The sequence below is a fragment of the Euphorbia lathyris genome, chromosome 7 (assembly GCF_963576675.1).
Source record: "Euphorbia lathyris chromosome 7, ddEupLath1.1, whole genome shotgun sequence".
NCBI classification, from domain to species: Eukaryota; Viridiplantae; Streptophyta; class Magnoliopsida; order Malpighiales; family Euphorbiaceae; genus Euphorbia; species Euphorbia lathyris.
Window position 1 is genome coordinate 82,381,959 of NC_088916.1, and position 17,412 is coordinate 82,399,370.

Below are 17,412 nucleotides of genomic sequence, written 5' to 3' on the forward strand. Positions count from 1 at the left end.
ATGAATCCCTTCTACAATAACCTACGCACTTAGAACTCTAAACGTTTGGTATCTTAGATGCTGAGTAGAACAACTTGCTTAATTAATGCTTGCACGCGTATTTAAGTAGCCATCTAGGATGACGTAAGCGTAATGATTAGAAAACCATGCGCCGAATGTGTCATTAATGCTAGAGATAACTGTCGTTGATCTATTTGAGAACGAACCGCCATTCCGACCTATCAGATCGACACGCACCGACTATAAATAGTGGATGATTTCCCACTAACTCCTCTTTACGCTTGAAACATTTCGCACTTGATCTTTCTTTCTCTCAAATCGTAAAATCTTCTGCATTTCTCAAATCCTCAAGAACATCATGTCGAGCGATTCCCATAATAACTCCGGCGAGAACTACGACGACAATCGCTCAGACATTAATCCTGCCTCTCCTGCTGAGCAGGAATATTAGGAGACTTCCTCAAAGTCTCAGGGACAAACTCATGGTCAACTTGACCAATCTATTCCCAAGGTCAGCATCCCTCGCGAAAACCCTCAAACTGACCAATCAACTCCTTCAAAGAAAAAGAAGGAGAAAAAGAACAAGAAACCGAAGGAAAGACAATTCTTCCTAGTTTTCACCAGCGTTAAAAACCTAAAAGTCTACCACTCCCGATGGTTCTTTAAGAGTTTCGTCGAAGCTGAGAAACCGTTCTGCGACTGGATCTCAAAGAATGGATGGACTACACTTTTCTCTCTTCCTGAAACTACCTACCCACAACTGGTAAAGGAATTCTACGCGAATCTGAGAGTAGCCGATGATAATGATGACCATATGGTCACTAAGGTCAGAAAAAGGAAATTACCATCACCCCTTCATATCTCGCCATACTAATTGATCTAAAGGAAGAAGGTGCAGAACTGAGATGCACAAACGACTATAAGCGGGTTAAGTACGTAGCTGAGTTCTGCAAACCTAAAAACCACAGCGGTGAAATCTACAGTACCAACATGGGTCAGCCTCAGAGACAAGCACACTACATCCTGACCAACTATCTATTTCCTAAGGTCAACGCCTCCTCCTCAGCCTCAAACTTTGAACATTGCTTCATCTGGCACATGTTGAACTACAAACCGCTCAACATGCCTGTATTTCTCATTGGGGCCTTCCAACGCAGCACCGGGATCCTTAGGATGGGTTCTCTAATCACCAAAATTGTACAGGATCACGAAATCAGCTTAAAGGGGGAAATCAATGTGATAGGTACTGAAATCACTACGGGAATCCTACTCGGCTTAGCTCACAGTCAGCCTATCAAACCTAAGAAAGGAAAAGGGGCTGTAGTTGAAGAAGTACATGCTGAGGATGATATGGATGAAGAAGGACATGCTGAGTTATCTCAGAAAGGAAAGAGAGTTGTGGTTGACACAGCACCTGCTGAGCGAACTAGGCAGGAAAGAAAAAGGAAAGCTGACCAATCCTCAACCCAACTAGCCAAAGATATTAACAAGACTGCCAAGAAAATCAGGGTGGTGATTGGTGGAAAGAAAACTGCACATGCTGAGTCAGTGCAAAAGAAGGCAGAGTCAGTTGAGAAAAGGAAGGAAAGAGCTGACCCTAAAGAAGAGAGTGAGGAGACTCTTGAGCAACCCCTAAAGAGGAAGAAGACCTATGTGATGACACCTTTAGAAGCTACCCCCATTGACTTCGTCGTCACCAAGGACTCTCACTTCCTGCGAGCTCAAGAGATCGACCTGGAAAAGACACCTTGTGATCAAGAGGAAGATCAAGGTTGTACTAAAGAACTGGCTCGAGCTGACAAAGTACATTCTGCTGAGCCCAATAAAACAACTAATGCTGAGCATAGTGATGAGCAAGGAGCCGAGTCTCCAGTGAAGGATAAGGTTGTAAAGAACCTTTACGCTGACTTAGGACTTAACTTCTCTTCTGAGTCACTAGACTCTCCTGCTGCTGACCCTTCTCCTCCATCCAAAACTCAAAAGGACAGTGCGGAAAAGCGTTTCAAACGCAAAGCTCAAAAGCCCAGCGTGATAGATCTGCTGGATGAATCACCACTGAGGGACCCAATCACAGACTTAACTGGGCTCCAGTTCCAATTCTTCACCGACATCACTGAGCCCACTCCCCATCAAGTAAAGGAAAAACACGCCTCTGTTTCTCAAGCTGAGGAACAAGCCACTAAAAGTCAAATTTTTGCCGACACCTCTGCTCATCCTTCCACTGAGCAAGTGCTCGAAGTTCCTGCTGCTCAACACACAGAGTTAGCAAAGGAAAATCCACCTGCTAAAGACAGCTCTGAGTTGCCTCAACCTCAAATTCCAACTCAACTTCAGACTAACCCTGAGCAGGTCAATAATACTGCTGAGCCAACACTTCCATCCTCCACTGAGCAGTTCATCAACTAGTCAGCTCCTGATGCTGACCTTCTTAATAAAAGTGCAGCTGCTGACCAGGCTGGCACTTCTACTTCTAGGCAGCACCAAACTTCTCCAACTCCTGCTGCTAACCAGAAAACGGCCCCTGAGCACAACACTGATGATCCTTATACTTATTTGGATGCTTCTGAGTCAGGAAGAAGAGTCATCCACTCTGCTCAAACTCTACTTCAAGAGATTCATCAGTCTCAAGCCGATGCTGCTGGGTCTATTCCTGCTGAGCCAACTCAATTTTCCTCCGTCACGCAACTTTTGACCGAACTCAAAGGTCTAAAGGAGCTGATGAGTGTTATGACTTCTCTAGTCTCTCAGCAGCCCAAGTAAGACTTCATGGTCAAGCTGGCCAAACTTCAGCTGGTGATGGTAAATCATATGAACTCAATCGAAGGGAAAATCAACGCCCTATCTGCTGCGAACTCATCATCCGCAACTTTTGCTGAGATCACTCAGCATTTCACCTAGCTGACTGCCGAGCTAACCGGAGCTCGTGAACTTATCTCCTCAACCTCTCAATGCTCCATTGAACAGATCGGTGAAGCAATTCGCCTACTCAACCTAAGCAAAGAGGAAATGGACACTGACCAGGTAAAGACCAACGACATTTTGCACTGCACCAGGTCAACACTTGCGCATGTACGGCACATCAATGCTCAGCGTCATTCGTATGATTCTGCACTACTCAGGATGTACTATCAATCCTATGCACGAATGACGGACTCTATTACTTGGATCGGGAAGTCACTTGAGTTCTTACTCAGCATGCTCAGCGAAAATATTAAAATCCTCGCTTCAAGTCTGGCTGATGGCGTGCAGGTCTTTAAGGGTCTTAGAGAAAGTACGGGTCACATACAACACTATTCATCCATACTGACTCGTGCTGTTCAACAAGCGCAATTCTATGCTCCTCCCCTTCCATCTAATGATGCTGGAAAAATGGGGGAGAAAGATCAAGCTAAGCAAGCTGCCGGAACTCAGCAGAAAACGGGGGAGAAATAGAAAGATAAGCAGCCAGCTGTCGGAACTCAGCAGAAGCCTCATGGCTCAACTTCTGCTGTCCCAAGCAATCAAAGTCAGCAACAGAGAACAGCCAAACCCAAAGCCAAATCTAACCAAGTTCAAGCCAATATCAAGAAGTAGAAATAGAACTAGACTTAGCTTGACACTTGTAATTTTGTATCTGGCATGTTCTATATTGAGCTGACTATCTATCTATATAAGCATCTATTCTACAAACTGTTTTTATATATGCGATGCTTACTTGCTATGTTTATATGCTGATCTGTCTCATGAAACTACTCATTGAACAACAACTTAAAACTTGTGAACATAAAAATTAAACAAGCAAAATATACTCAGTATACCTCAACTCTGATAAACCCAACTCTGATACCTGAACTTAACTGGTATCAAAATTGAGTAAATGAATAAATGTTCCAAGTATTGACCTTCTTCGGAAGCTGACCTTAGGCTCTTTTCGATTAAATCTTAGAAGGTTTAGAATTGAACTAAGTCAGTGGACTCAAGTCTTAGATTCACTCAATTAGATCTTAGAAGGTTTAGAGTTGAACTAAGTCAACAAATGCAACCCTTACGGGGGAGTAATTTCAAAAGAATAAAAAGGTCAAAAATCATGAGGGATGCTCAACTCTGAGTTCCTTGATTAAATACTTTTGCCAACATCAAAATGGAGGAGTTTGTTGAAACACCTTTCCACATGATTTTGATTTGACAAAATTATTTAAATTATTCCATGATTAAAACAATTAAATTTAAGTGCTTTGATTTAATTGTACTAATGAGTTTGTTCAATATTGAGTGAATTAACTAACGAGAACAGGAACTGAAAGCTTATAAAAGAAAGACAAAATAAAGTCAGCATGAGCAAGTCACACAGCAGAGCTGAGTAGAATGCAACTCAGCTTTACGAAAGAAATGTCTTCTTCAGAAAAGCTTGAGGGCGAAGCTGCTAAGTCAAGCTGAGTAAATATCAAGTCGCCGCTAAGTCAAGCTGAGTGATAATCAAGTCAGTGTCCAATTATCCGTCAACTTGTGAGACAAAGTTTGACACACTTCAGAAGCCTCGGAAATCCGTTTCAAGGACCTTTTCGAGACGCATGGACCATCTGACTTTTGGCAAGAAGACAAACCTGGCGCAAGAAGACGAAACTGGCAAACCTAGCTCCTGCTAAAAAAACAGACGACAAGATTGGCCTGCAATTCTGGAAGCTGACCAATCAATGACGAAAGAAGACCGTTTACTCTCAACGGACATGTCGGAATTCAAATCATTGAAGCTTCAGAATTCACTATACATGGACAAGATCATCACTTGGATCATGGCCGAAAACATACAAGAGAGATACAGACAAGCAAAATCTTCACTAAGTCAAAAATCCAAAAGAGAAGCTGCCTGAATAGAAAAAGCAAGTTCTTACACCAAATTCCAATCATTGTGTAAAAGTCTAGAGTGAATTTTATTCATCTAAAGTGTTCTTCGTTTTGTAAGAACAATCTTATATCAATTGTAAAGGTTAGAAGAGTGAAGCTGAGTACTCGGTTATAGTACTCAGTGGTAGAGAAAATCTGAATACTCGGTTATAGTGTTCAGTGGTAGATAGGATTGAGTAGACGAATAGAGGATGGTACTCTTGCATACTCAGTTGCTATTGTAAACGGTTTGTGCTCTACCTTTAAAGAGCTCAGTAGAGGATTGAAAAAGCTCGGAAGGATTCCGGGGACTGGACGTAGGCGGTGAGGCCGAACCAGGATAAGTCTGCTGAGTAATCTCTAACTCTTTCTCTTGGTATATATATATATGTATGTGTTGATTGCTTAAAATTGCTCAGTAAATAATCTGTATAAGCCGACGCTGAGTAATCAGAGTGCTGACTTGGTAGCTAACTTAAAGTGTTGCTTTCCAACTCACAGTTGAAACAGCTCTAGTCAGTTTCTGATTAAAGTTGTCTCACATCTCACTCAGCCTTGCTGACCTAAAGCTGAGTTAAGAGTTAAATTGTCAAACATTTAATTAAGTCAGCATTATTAAGCGAAAAAGTTACATTAGTTCCTAACCCCCCTTGGAACTAATCATATTAAGTTACACGGGACCAACAAACGGATTACCAAACTATGTCATAATTAAAACTGAATCGAACCATTATGTTAAAATAACCAAATCAAATTAAAATTTCGGTTCGATAATCTCGGTTAAATTATCCCTAGAATTATGTTTCGATTTGTAGTTTTATCACTTACACTGTCGTCTAAAACGACCAGAACAAACGACTTGACGTCTCTTAGGCAAACGACGTCGTTTCGTCTCTATAATCCCACCACAAAATTGTAAGAAACCAGTGCCAAAGTAAAACCCTACCGCTTCTTCTCTTTGTAAAACAGGGTTTTGCAGAAGGTGGAAGACTTCTTCAGTTCTTCGCTTCTTCTAATGATATTCTAGGGTTTCAGACCTTCGATTTTCTCAGTAATCATGGGAGGATCTCGAGCTCAAGTCAATAAAGCTCACAAAACCCGCTTCTCCTCTAAATCATCTCGTAACCTTCATAGAATAGCTCAAAAAGGTATTGTTCTATTCACCTTCTGTTTTTTTTTATGTATCCTACCTGCGGAATTCGATAGAATGATTTTGTTTTTCTTGAACTAGATAAGAGTAGAATCGCAAAATCAGAACGAAATGCCTCTAAGGGAGCTCGAGCAGTTCGAATTCAGCGTAATAAGATGGTACTGTGATGTTAATTTTTCTCTTTTTAGTCTTCTTCGTCGTTCTTGAGCGGAATATGCTGAAGTGTAGCTCTGCTGCTGTAATATGTTGGATACTATAATTTTGCAGTTGCGGGAGCAGAAAAAGGCCGCCCTTCTGAAAGAAAAAAGGGCTTCAAGTGGATCATCAAGTCCTCCCCGTGTAATTGTGAGTACATTTGGCTAGGGAAATCGTGTTATGTTATCTATATGTTCCATATGAACCATACGATACAAATGCAATAAAATTGATAATCGTGACAGGACCATGCCTCATGCTAAATATAGATATCCATCAGCAAAGTATGGATTCTGGTTGCTACTACCTTCTGTTTGTACTAGTGTTTGGATAATTGTAGTGTTTTGCTAGAGATCACTTATGATTTGTGAACTGAAGGATGGATTCGGGTTCACTATCAATTTTGAATGAGCCGAGCTAGGATCGCACGCTTAGAAAGTTTGACCCAACCAAGTTAGATTAAGCTTATAATGAATATAATGGCTATATTAATTCCGGAGCTATTGATTACACTAAGGTCTGAGTTATAGGCTGATTTAATTGGATTAAAGGCAGGCCTGAGATAAGCCCAGACACTGGTGTTCGGTTAATATAATCGTCGATTATATTTTATTCTATAAAATATAGATCAATTAGTTTATAATTAATTATATATAATTTGTATGCAGATTATTAGTTTTTTAACCGATTATAATGAATTAATGTAATCATGTAGTGTCAGTCGGGTTGTCTCATTAAATCCTATCAGAAATTGCCACCCCCTACCTTTGTTATGCTTGTGATTGTTTTGAAAGTAGTAGTATATTGATTAAGCCTGCTGTGGTGAAGTTCACTTACGTGTTTGTTTGTTGTGGGTTCATTCTCTTTGTTTTGTATGACAGGTTCTTTTTGGCCTTTCTGCTTCGGTGGACATAGATTCACTTTCGGAAGATCTCTTGAGAGTGTTGTCACCTGAAGGTGGTGGTGCTACGTCGTCCACAGTAGCTTCCTCCGAGTACAAATTGAGAGCAACTGTAGGTTCCAATACTGCCATTTTCATATTAAGAAACTCAAAGCTAATATCACTAACTGTCGTTAATTAATATTGTAAAGGATTGCCCTTTTGTATGAATTCTTAGTTTCCACTTCCAATAATTAACCTTCACCAAAGATTAGATTAGACATTTATGATTAATATGGTCATAGCCAAATTTGTTTATTATTATGGAAAATTGGCAATGCATTGGAGGAAGGGTGTTATTTGAAAATATTATCTCTAAAATTTAGACAACCTAGTCATTTTTTCTGATGGGAGATCACTTTTAAATGGAAGATCTTCAGCATTAACTTGGTTTGACTTATCCATTTTACATTCTAAAACTGGGATATCGTGTTGCAAAATGACAATTTCTACTTTGTTTCATCTTCTTGGCATGTACCAAAATAAGTAGCTACCAGCAGCCACTTATGTTTTAAAACTATTATTTCTTGTCTAGTACTTATTCTACGTCATAAATGAGACCTTTTATTTGAATTTTTACCATATTGTAGTTGACTCTCTTTCTAATATCATGCACCTTAGGTATTGAAAGCACGTCATGGTGATTTGTTATCGTGTATGGAATTGGCCAAGGTACACAGCTTATGCAACCGTACTTGTTTCCCAATTTTGTTTGGTAACTGGGGCCTCTAGTCTGTTGCTATTTTTGTATTTAATCTCTCGGAACATTTTCTGGAACATAGGTTGCTGATCTAATCGCTTTTGTGGCATCAGCCAGTGAAGAAAGTGCTTCTGACTATATTGATTCATTTGGAAGTCAGTGCTTGTCTGTGTTTAGGTCACTTGGTTTACCAAGTACAGTTGTCTTCATTCGTGTAAGATTTTATGCGCTTCTCTTTCTACTTATCTGAAATTTCCATAAGAACACCTTCAGTAATCAATTAAAGGTTTTTCTCATCTAACTAAATTGTTTTTTTTTTTTTTTTTTTTTTGTAGGATCTACCTACTGACTTGAAAAGAAGAAATGAATTTAAGAAGACATGCACTTCTAAGATTGCTAGTGAGTTCCCGGAGGATTGCAAGTTCTACCCAGCAGATACAAAAGATGACTTGCACAAGGTAGTATAATTAACTTGAACAGAAGTACTTTTCTTTCTTATTCAGCATTATAGTTTTATGATTACTGAAATATATTTGTAATTATTATAACCTGTATGATGCATGTTCTTTGGTATATTTGCTTGTGGTAGCACTCTTTATATGCTTTCTTATATATATTGCAGTTCCTATGGCTATTCAAGGAGCAAAGACTAACATTGCCTCATTGGAGAAACCAACGGTCTTATCTCATGTCTCAAAAGGTGCTTACATCATCTTTGATTTATCTCTAGGGAAAAATCTTGGTCACTTTGAGGAATGATAAAGTCTTTTGTTTTTTGTTTTCCTCAAGACAGTTTGCTCACAAGGACTAGAATGGCTAATTAATTGAATCTATTGTCACTTGTTCTTTACTTCCTCTTTCTACATATAATCTATTCTGTCAACCCACATATTTCTTATTGTTTCATGCTTTATCCATGGATTATAGGTTAATATGGTACCAAATGAATCAAATCCAGGAAAATCTACCATTCTCCTCACTGGTTATCTACATGGTCGCAACCTGTCAGTAAATCAGCTGGTAAGGAATTCAGGCTTTGGCGTGCTTTTGGCAAACTGTTTGTCTCTTGCCGTTGATTATTCTAATCTGGCATTGTATCTGATATCTCACAATCAGGTTCATGTTTCTGGTGCGGGAGATTATCAACTGCAGAAGATAGAGATTTTAAAGGATCCTTTCCCTTTGAATGCAAGAAAAGAACCAGATGCTATGGAATCAGATGAAGTGATCGATGTGGAGGTATTGCTGTTTAATTTAACGGTCACCTAACAAGGATTGGAAATGATTATGACTTTATTTCATCATCAATATGCTTCATTCATCATTTCTCTTCACTTCATTCGAGCTTCTTAAAATCACTTGTTTTCGATGCATCATGCTGTTCTTCCCATTAGAATAATGTTTTCTCTTTAGTGTTTGCCAATTTGGTTCTAGCACACCTTATATCACTGTACAGTTCTTCCCAGAAATACAGATATGATATGTCATATTTTCTTTCCAATAATATCATCACCAGATCTACTTCTACAGCCAATAAAGAAAATCCTTCTGTTGTTATGTTGTTGTATCACATGGAGATGATGCTGTCAGATTTTGTACCCTTTATGTCAATATATTTAAATCACATGGATATGACATCATCAGATTTTCTAGTCTTCGGTTGACATACTTGTGATTTAGATGCATGACGTGTGACAAAGTTTGTTGATCCTTTAACAAGATTGATGTTATTCTCTAATTTCTGCTTGTTTCAAAACAAAAATAAAACTTTAATCTTCTTCCTTTTGTTTCTTTTTCTTTGTTATTCCAGGTTAGTCGTTCCATTGCCCCTGATCCAATGGTACAGGAGGCCTTGCTTGTTGAGAATATTCCAGATCCTCTTGCAGGGGAACAGGTAACTTGAACAATCATAAGGACACGCATTCATTACAATCATCTTGAACAGTCTTAAAAATAAGCATTCATTACAATCATCTTAGTGAAGTTAGGATTCACTTATTCAATGTCTGGATTGTTTGGGTTAATGCATGTTATGATTTTTTCTGATGTTATAATGTTCTGCTCTAGGTTTGTGTTTGATTCCTCATCAACTACTGCATTATATTATAATTGCCGTTTCAAACATTCATCTCATAGTCACGTGCATTTTTTTTTTCAAGAAAAGGAAAACCATCCATTCCATAAAGCTATTTTATGATAAAAAGGAATGGCTAGCATGTGAGTGGATATGCAGAGCGTGACGGCAGTATGACATTTTAATGCAATATACATTCACGGTTCGAGTCTTAGGAGCGGCCTCTTGCCAAATAAATTGGCAGGGGAAGGCTTGCCCCCAGTACACCCTTGTGGTGGGACCCCTCCCCGGACCCTTGCTCAGCGGGGACGCGTAGTGCGACCGGGCCGCCCTTTTTTTTTTATACATTCACGTGTAATTTGCAGGCAAGAAACCGTGTCGTAATCCTACCAATATAGTTGATTTCTTCTCCTTTATTATTTAGTTGTAACTGAAGTTCTGACAACATTGTATCAGATCGATCTTATTGTTACTAGCTTTCTGAGTATATTCTGACGACATTGTTGTTCCTTATAGACATGGCCAACAGAGGCAGAGATGGCTGAAGCTGATAAGAACCAGAAAGAAAGAACACTCAAAAAAAGGACTCTTCCCCGAGGTACTTCAGATTACCAGGTCTGTGCTCGTACATATACTTGTTTTCTGATACTGTAAACTGTAATATTAATTTTCCTGCCATTGCATCGTGTCCTCCTCTGAAAGCATCAATTGCACCTACTCAAATTCCTGCAGGCTGCTTGGATTGTCGAAGATACAGATGAGGAGGATTCAAGTGGTGAAACTGATGATGATGGTATGGTTCTGGATGAAACTGAAAATAATAATCCAGAGCTGGAGGGTACCAATGCCTTAGAATTTGATGATCAAGCTTCCCTGGATCTTAGAAACTCTGATGACGAAACTGAAAATGACTCAGTAATGATGGTGAGTCTTAAATTGTGGCAGGTTTGAGTGCTCTCATACGGGTATAACTGACATTTGTTTGTCATGCAGGATGGTGAAAACTTAACAAGGGAGCAGATAGAGGATGAGATCAGAAAAATTAAAGAAGCACATGCTGAAGATGAGGGTGAACCTTTTTTCTAGTCATACTTATGCTCTTCTTTTTTGTTTTGTTTTTTTGCCATGTTCGTTTGATTTCTTATTGTAGTTCTTTCTCTTTTATTTTATGTGTTACAGAATATCCAGATGAAGTTGATACTCCATTGGATATCCCTGCTAGAAAGCGTTTTGCCAAATATAGAGGTCTTAAGTCTTTCAGGACCTCTTCATGGGACCCCAAAGTAATGTATTACTGACTTTGTGATTGCATTTATTGTCTCAGATTATCGAGAATTCATTTTTTGTTTTATTTTATTTCAGGAGTCACTGCCTCAAGAATATGCCAGGATTTTTGCCTTCGATAATTTTGCAAAAACACAAAAACACGTCTTTGCAAAGGCCTCAGAAGTGGATTTAGGCAACAGGGATGACTGTGTATTAGTAGGCCAGTTTGTAAGACTTCACATCAAGGATGTACCTACTGTTGTTGCTTCTAGACTATGTGTACTTGCAAATTCGGCGCCCGTTATTTCATGTGGCCTTTTGCAGCACGAGTCGAAGATGTCTGTCCTTCATTTTAGGTACCTCCTATTAAGATCTGTTCACTGAGATTTGCTTGATCTCTTTTTGTTTCACAAGATGAGCCTTTGAATTTTTTTTTGCAGCATTAAGAAGCATGAAACATATCATGATCCTATCAAAGCGAAAGAGGAACTAGTATTTCATGTTGGGTTTCGCCAATTTGTTGCTAGGTAATGACATTATAAGTATCTCTATAAGAGCTGTCAATATACGAGAATTTTGTATGATCATTCTCTGCATTGCAGGCCAGTATTTTCCACTGACAACTTTAACTCAGACAAGCACAAGATGGAGAGGTTCCTTCATGCTGGTCGATTCTGCATTGCGTCAATTTATGCACCAATTTCTTTTCCTCCTCTTCCTTTGATAGTGATGAAACGCGCTGAGGGAAGTGATGCCCACACTGTTGCTGCTGTTGGTTCCTTGAAATGCATAGACCCTGACAGGATAATACTGAAGAAGATCATATTAACCGGGTATGAATCCTTGGAAGTTCTCTCACAATTATTACCATGCGGATATGCATTTGTTGCTCCTTTCCCCCTTTGGATCCCGATCTGTCTTAGAATCTGGCCTCTCACTTCACTCCCTGGTCCTGGTTACGGATATTGGGTTTGATAGATCTAGAATGTCTGTCATGGTGTCAGAGGTGGAAATTATCGGGTTAGTGTCGTGTTAATTTCGGGTTAGTGTCAAAATGACTCAACAACCCTAACCCAACCCAAAAACTTTCGTGTCATAATCTGGTTAGCGTCGATTTTGTGTCATTTCGGGTCACATGTACGTTTACCATATACGGATATTAATGGTGACTTTTAAAAATATAGGAGGTTATGATACTATTTTCAAATATTTTATGTCATTTTGGATTAATATATTAACACTAATCATCCAAAAGCCCGCTAATATCATGTTGGGAGATCATGTAATGTGTTTATAACAATATAGGAGGTTCGAGTCGTGTTTGCAAGTAATAATTGTAACTTTTATTACCTTTATTAATAAAAGTTACCTGTAAGATCACGAGACAATATAACAATAATTATAAATATTCGTGTCAGAGGGCGAGCCTTGGCGCAACGGTAAACGTTGTTGTCGTGTGACCAAGAGGTCACGGGTTCGAGTCTTAGGAGCGGCCTCTTGCCAAATAAATTGGCAGGGGAAGGGTTGCCCCAGTACACCCTTGTGGTGGGACCCCTCCCCGGACCCTCGCTCAGCAGGGACGCGTAGTGCGACCGGGCCGCCCTTTTTTTATAAATATTCGTGTCATTTTTGGGTTAGCATGTCAACCCTAACCGAACCAAAAAATTTCCCTGTCAACCCAAAAATGACACATTACCTACAAAGCTAAACCCAAACACTAAAATTGCATGTCGATTTTGTGTCATGTAATCGGGTCGTGTGTACTTTTGCCACCTCTGTCACCTTCCTGTGATGTACTCAATCCAACTAAGCTAGAATTCCACAATAGTTGGGATAATATATATGAATCAGCAAGTTAGGACTAGATCTTCACAATTGTCCAAAATTTTCTGAAATATAACGAGTAGCTGATTTCTTTATGGTATTGTGGGCAAACATATTTATCCAAGAGATGATACTCAAACAACCTAAGGCATATTAGTGTTTTTAGATTCTTATTAACGCTCATTATTCATTAAGTGTTAGGCTTACTTATTGATGAGATTTAAAAGAATAAAATAATCATTATGTTTTTTTCTTATAATAAGAAGGATAGAGTTTAAAAGGATATATTTAACTCTAGGGTCAAAAAGCAGCTTGGTTTTGTCGTCTCCGCTTCTTTTGGATTGAGCTGCTTTCTGAGATATTATTAATAGGGTAATTAGTTAAAACCTCCCTGAGATTCAACCAAATGTACTAATAGTTCTTCATATTTTCAGAAATAATTTTAACATCTCCGTAGTTTGGTTCCGTCCACTCTATAACACTTCTCCATTAGTGTGACTTATTTTATTTGATAAAACATTTGCTTTATTTGGTTAAATGACTCAACATATTGTGGAATATACATTGTTTGCTTCATTAATTTTAAATGCATAATTTCCATTTAATGGAAAAAAAACTGGACATAAGTTTTCTGCCTAGCTCAATATTTTTTTTCCATCTCTCGAAATAAGTAGGTATTATGCGTTTGAACTTGGTAATAAGGGTCTCACTAGCTATTTCATTGCGCACACTGACCCTAATTAACCAAATAAAGCTACGTTAAAATCATTTTTAAAAGCACGAGAACCTACTAGTATATTTAGTTAAACCTTAGGGAGGCTTAAATTATTTACCCTTATACTCTCTGTCTTAAGATTCAAAGTTAAATGATTTGAATGTTCTAACGAGTTATCTGATGATGCAGTTACCCTCAACGGGTGTCAAAATTAAAAGCTTCAGTCCGGTATATGTTCCACAATCCAGAGGATGTAAGATGGTTCAAGGTAAGACTATTTTCATAATACAAATGGCAGCGGAATTTGTCAAATATTTAGTCTACTTTTACCTGAAGTGTCATAAATTCTTGATGTCATTGATTCTTACAGCCTGTGGAAGTGTGGACCAAGTGTGGTCGCCGTGGTCGCATCAGGGAACCTCTCGGAACACACGGTATGTCCTTATCTCTATGTAGATGAATTTCACAAGATATCTTCCATCTCATTCTGCTGTTGCAGATTTTATTTCAAAGTACTGCATAAGTAGGCTGCCAATTTTTTCAATTAAATTTTTAGTTGTCCGTTTCAGGGATAAAACGCAACGATTGTCACTCGTCTTAGCTATTGAATTATAACTAAACATTGATTTTTGTCCCGCTAGAGTCGCTGACATAGGCGCAAGCCACGTTAGAGCCTAACCTTATCCTAAACATTGATTGTCATGTCAATTGTTCGGCTTAGAGTCCAGAATTGGGGCTTAACAATCACTAGTCAATATGCTTTCCTCTCATGCCTTTCCTCATTCATGGTTCGATTTTGATATTCTAGTATCCTAGGCATATAGGAACCACACCGATCCATCATGAATTTGATGGTTCAACTCTACTGCAGTACTGCAGGACCACAATTTTTCGGCTTAAGAGTCTTGGGGCTTAGCAATCACTAGCCAATATGCTTTCCTCATGCCTTTTCTCATTCATGGTTCGATTTCGATATTCTAGTATCCTAGGCGTATAGGAACCACGCCAGTCCATCCTGAAATACATTCAAAACAATTCAGAAAGATTGGTTGCAATGGATTGTCATGTCAATTGTTCGACTTAGAGTCAAGAATTGGGGCTTAACAATCACTAGCCAATATGCTTTCCTCTCATGCCTTTCTTCATTCATGGTTCGATATTTTAGTATCCTATGCAGATAGGAATCATACTAATCCATCATGAACTTGGTGGTTAAACTCCAATCGAGCCGAGCCGAGCTTTGGTCTGCTCATGTTAGGCTTGTTAGAAAATCGACGAGCTAGAGATCGAGCTCAACATCTTGTTCGTTAGCTTCTTGCAATCTTGTTCACAAGTTTTGCTCGCGAGCAACTCGTTAATTATGTCCATGAACTCCGTTCACTAATCTTGTTAATTATGTTCATATTATGTTTATTTGAATTTTTTTAACACAAAACTACATAGTTTTGAAACCTACCGACTAAGTTTACACAAAACTACGTTCTTTAATTTTCCCCTTTATAGAAATACTACTATTAAAAAAATAACCGAACCAAGCTTGCTCACGAGCGTGTTTATGAACCTATAAGTGAGCTTGTTCGCGAGCTTTTGAGCCAAGTTTCGCCATGCTCAAGCTCAGCTCTTTTATAAATCGAGCAGAACATGATCGAGTTTTTATCGAGCCAAGCGGCTCGGCGCATTTACAGTCCTACCTGCGGAACAATAAGTCGGAAATACATAACTTTAGTGGACAAATATTAAAGTTCTGTTATTTTTACAATACAAATTAGAGCAAGTAACCATAGTGAAACATTAGGCAAAACGGGGTGATCGATATAATTCCAAATTATTATATGTGATATTAAATGAAACGAAAATGATAATCATGTCAAATGGGTCGTGCAAGGCAAGAAGAATGTCTTTGTAAATCGCGTTCTCATGTCAAAAAGTAACAGATTTTACACAGCATTTCAGATGTTAAATAGAACTTTCTGCTTGATGATAATCAGGGGCAATGAAGTGCACATTGAACGGGATCCTTCAACAGAATGATACCGTGTGCATGAGCTTGTATAAACGTGCATATCCGAAATGGCCAGAACATCGGTTCCTGATTCTCGATGCTTGATCAGTCTCCCTTTCTTGATTATGAAACACATCAACGGATAATCTTGGCGATTATCTGTGGGAATGAAGCTTCGGTTCAGATTGCTGATTGCGGTTTTCGAGGAAACTAGAATTCTGCGATTGGTTGGGTGTAGTTTTTGCTAGGAAGAGCAGGGAAATTTTGGTTTTCTATACAGGCAAAGAAGAAAATAGAGAGGAAACATGCTGCCATGTTTTTAGTGAAATTTTGATTTTTTTTTGTTGGGTGGAAATGTATTTTAATTTTTATTTACAATTAACTTTATAATATATTAAAATTTTAACGAGATTACTGAAAAATTTATTAATAATAATATTTGTTTAATTTTAATATATCATATTTTTATATTAAATCTTAATATGATAAAATTTAATATATATAAAAATTAAAAAAGGAAACTAAATACTTATTATTATTAATGCATAAATATAATAAAATAACGTGATATATATATATATATATATACATATATTATAATTCAATTTAAATTATATAATTTATTGAACTTTTAAATTTTATTTGTGTATTTGAAGTTTAATTATCAAGTGAAGTTATTAATATTGAGAAGTATAAATAATAATAGTAATAATTATTAAATAATTATATATTTAATATGATTTAAATTATATAATTTATTGGATCTTTAAATTAAATTTTATTTAGGTGTTATTTAAAGTTTATTAATATTGAAAAGATTAAATAGTTATTATTATTATTAATATTATTAACACGTAAATATATTAAAATAATATGATATATATTATATAATTCAACTCAAATTTTTAATTAAGTGGACACGCGAATCAATAACATCGTCATATTTTAAAGATACACTCCTAGTTCCGATATTATGTCGTGAAATACGGAAAAGGAAAAGGACGCATGAGTCAATCAACCACTCATATGTGGAAAAGTCATTCAAAGATGGGTACGTTCCAATTATTTATAAATAGCCATTCATAAGACATCGTAAGGTATGTAACTACACACTCCAACATTTTGTTTTCAAGTCTATCTACTTTCTCTAAATATCTTACTGCTTAAGCATTGAGAAGGGACGTTGGACTTCGGTCCCTCTTTGACCGTTTCTTCATTCCGTTCAGGTGCTTCGAGTTCAACTTGATTGTTGCATTTCACAGATTGACAAACATCAATATGTATTTAAAATTTATTAACATTGATAGATTAAATAGATTTTTTTATGATATTTATTGAAATAAAAAACTCCGCCTGTGAGGGTCACTTGGTGGCCTTTACAGCCGGTCCCAAGCCCGGATAAAGGAGGAGGGTTGCGGTAGGTTTGTGGTGGCCAACGTAAAACTTAGCCACATCTTATGACATGAACCATGATATAAATATCGTTGGGGCGTTCCCTACTCAGCGACGCGCTGCACTTCCTAGACCCGGGTGTAGTGATAAATGTGCAAGGGTTGCTAGGTCGTCGCCCCGAAGCGGCGCGCCACCCCAGGACCCGGGGGTGGTGTCAAATATGCAAGGGTTGCGGGTAAATAAGCTAGTCCATGGTAATGGTAGGGGTAGGGGGAAGGGTAGTAGGTTACG

At 38.0% G+C, this 17,412-nt stretch overlaps 1 protein-coding gene across 1 annotated transcript; it reads left to right on the top strand.

Annotated features, from left to right (window-relative positions):
* The first annotated feature begins 5,788 nt into the window (after positions 1-5,788).
* LOC136235676 (uncharacterized) lies at positions 5,789-16,184 on the top strand. Its single transcript, XM_066025536.1, has 21 exons — positions 5,789-6,011; positions 6,095-6,171; positions 6,281-6,358; positions 7,090-7,221; positions 7,770-7,820; positions 7,931-8,062; positions 8,184-8,306; positions 8,471-8,548; positions 8,776-8,868; positions 8,965-9,087; positions 9,659-9,742; positions 10,439-10,537; positions 10,655-10,846; positions 10,916-10,991; positions 11,102-11,205; positions 11,285-11,544; positions 11,629-11,715; positions 11,791-12,021; positions 13,917-13,995; positions 14,098-14,161; positions 15,716-16,184. The coding sequence occupies exons 1-21, from the start codon at positions 5,921-5,923 to the stop codon at positions 15,832-15,834; spliced, it is 2,373 nt and encodes a 790-aa protein (XP_065881608.1). The 5' UTR covers positions 5,789-5,920; the 3' UTR covers positions 15,835-16,184.
* The last annotated feature ends 1,228 nt before the right edge of the window (positions 16,185-17,412 follow it).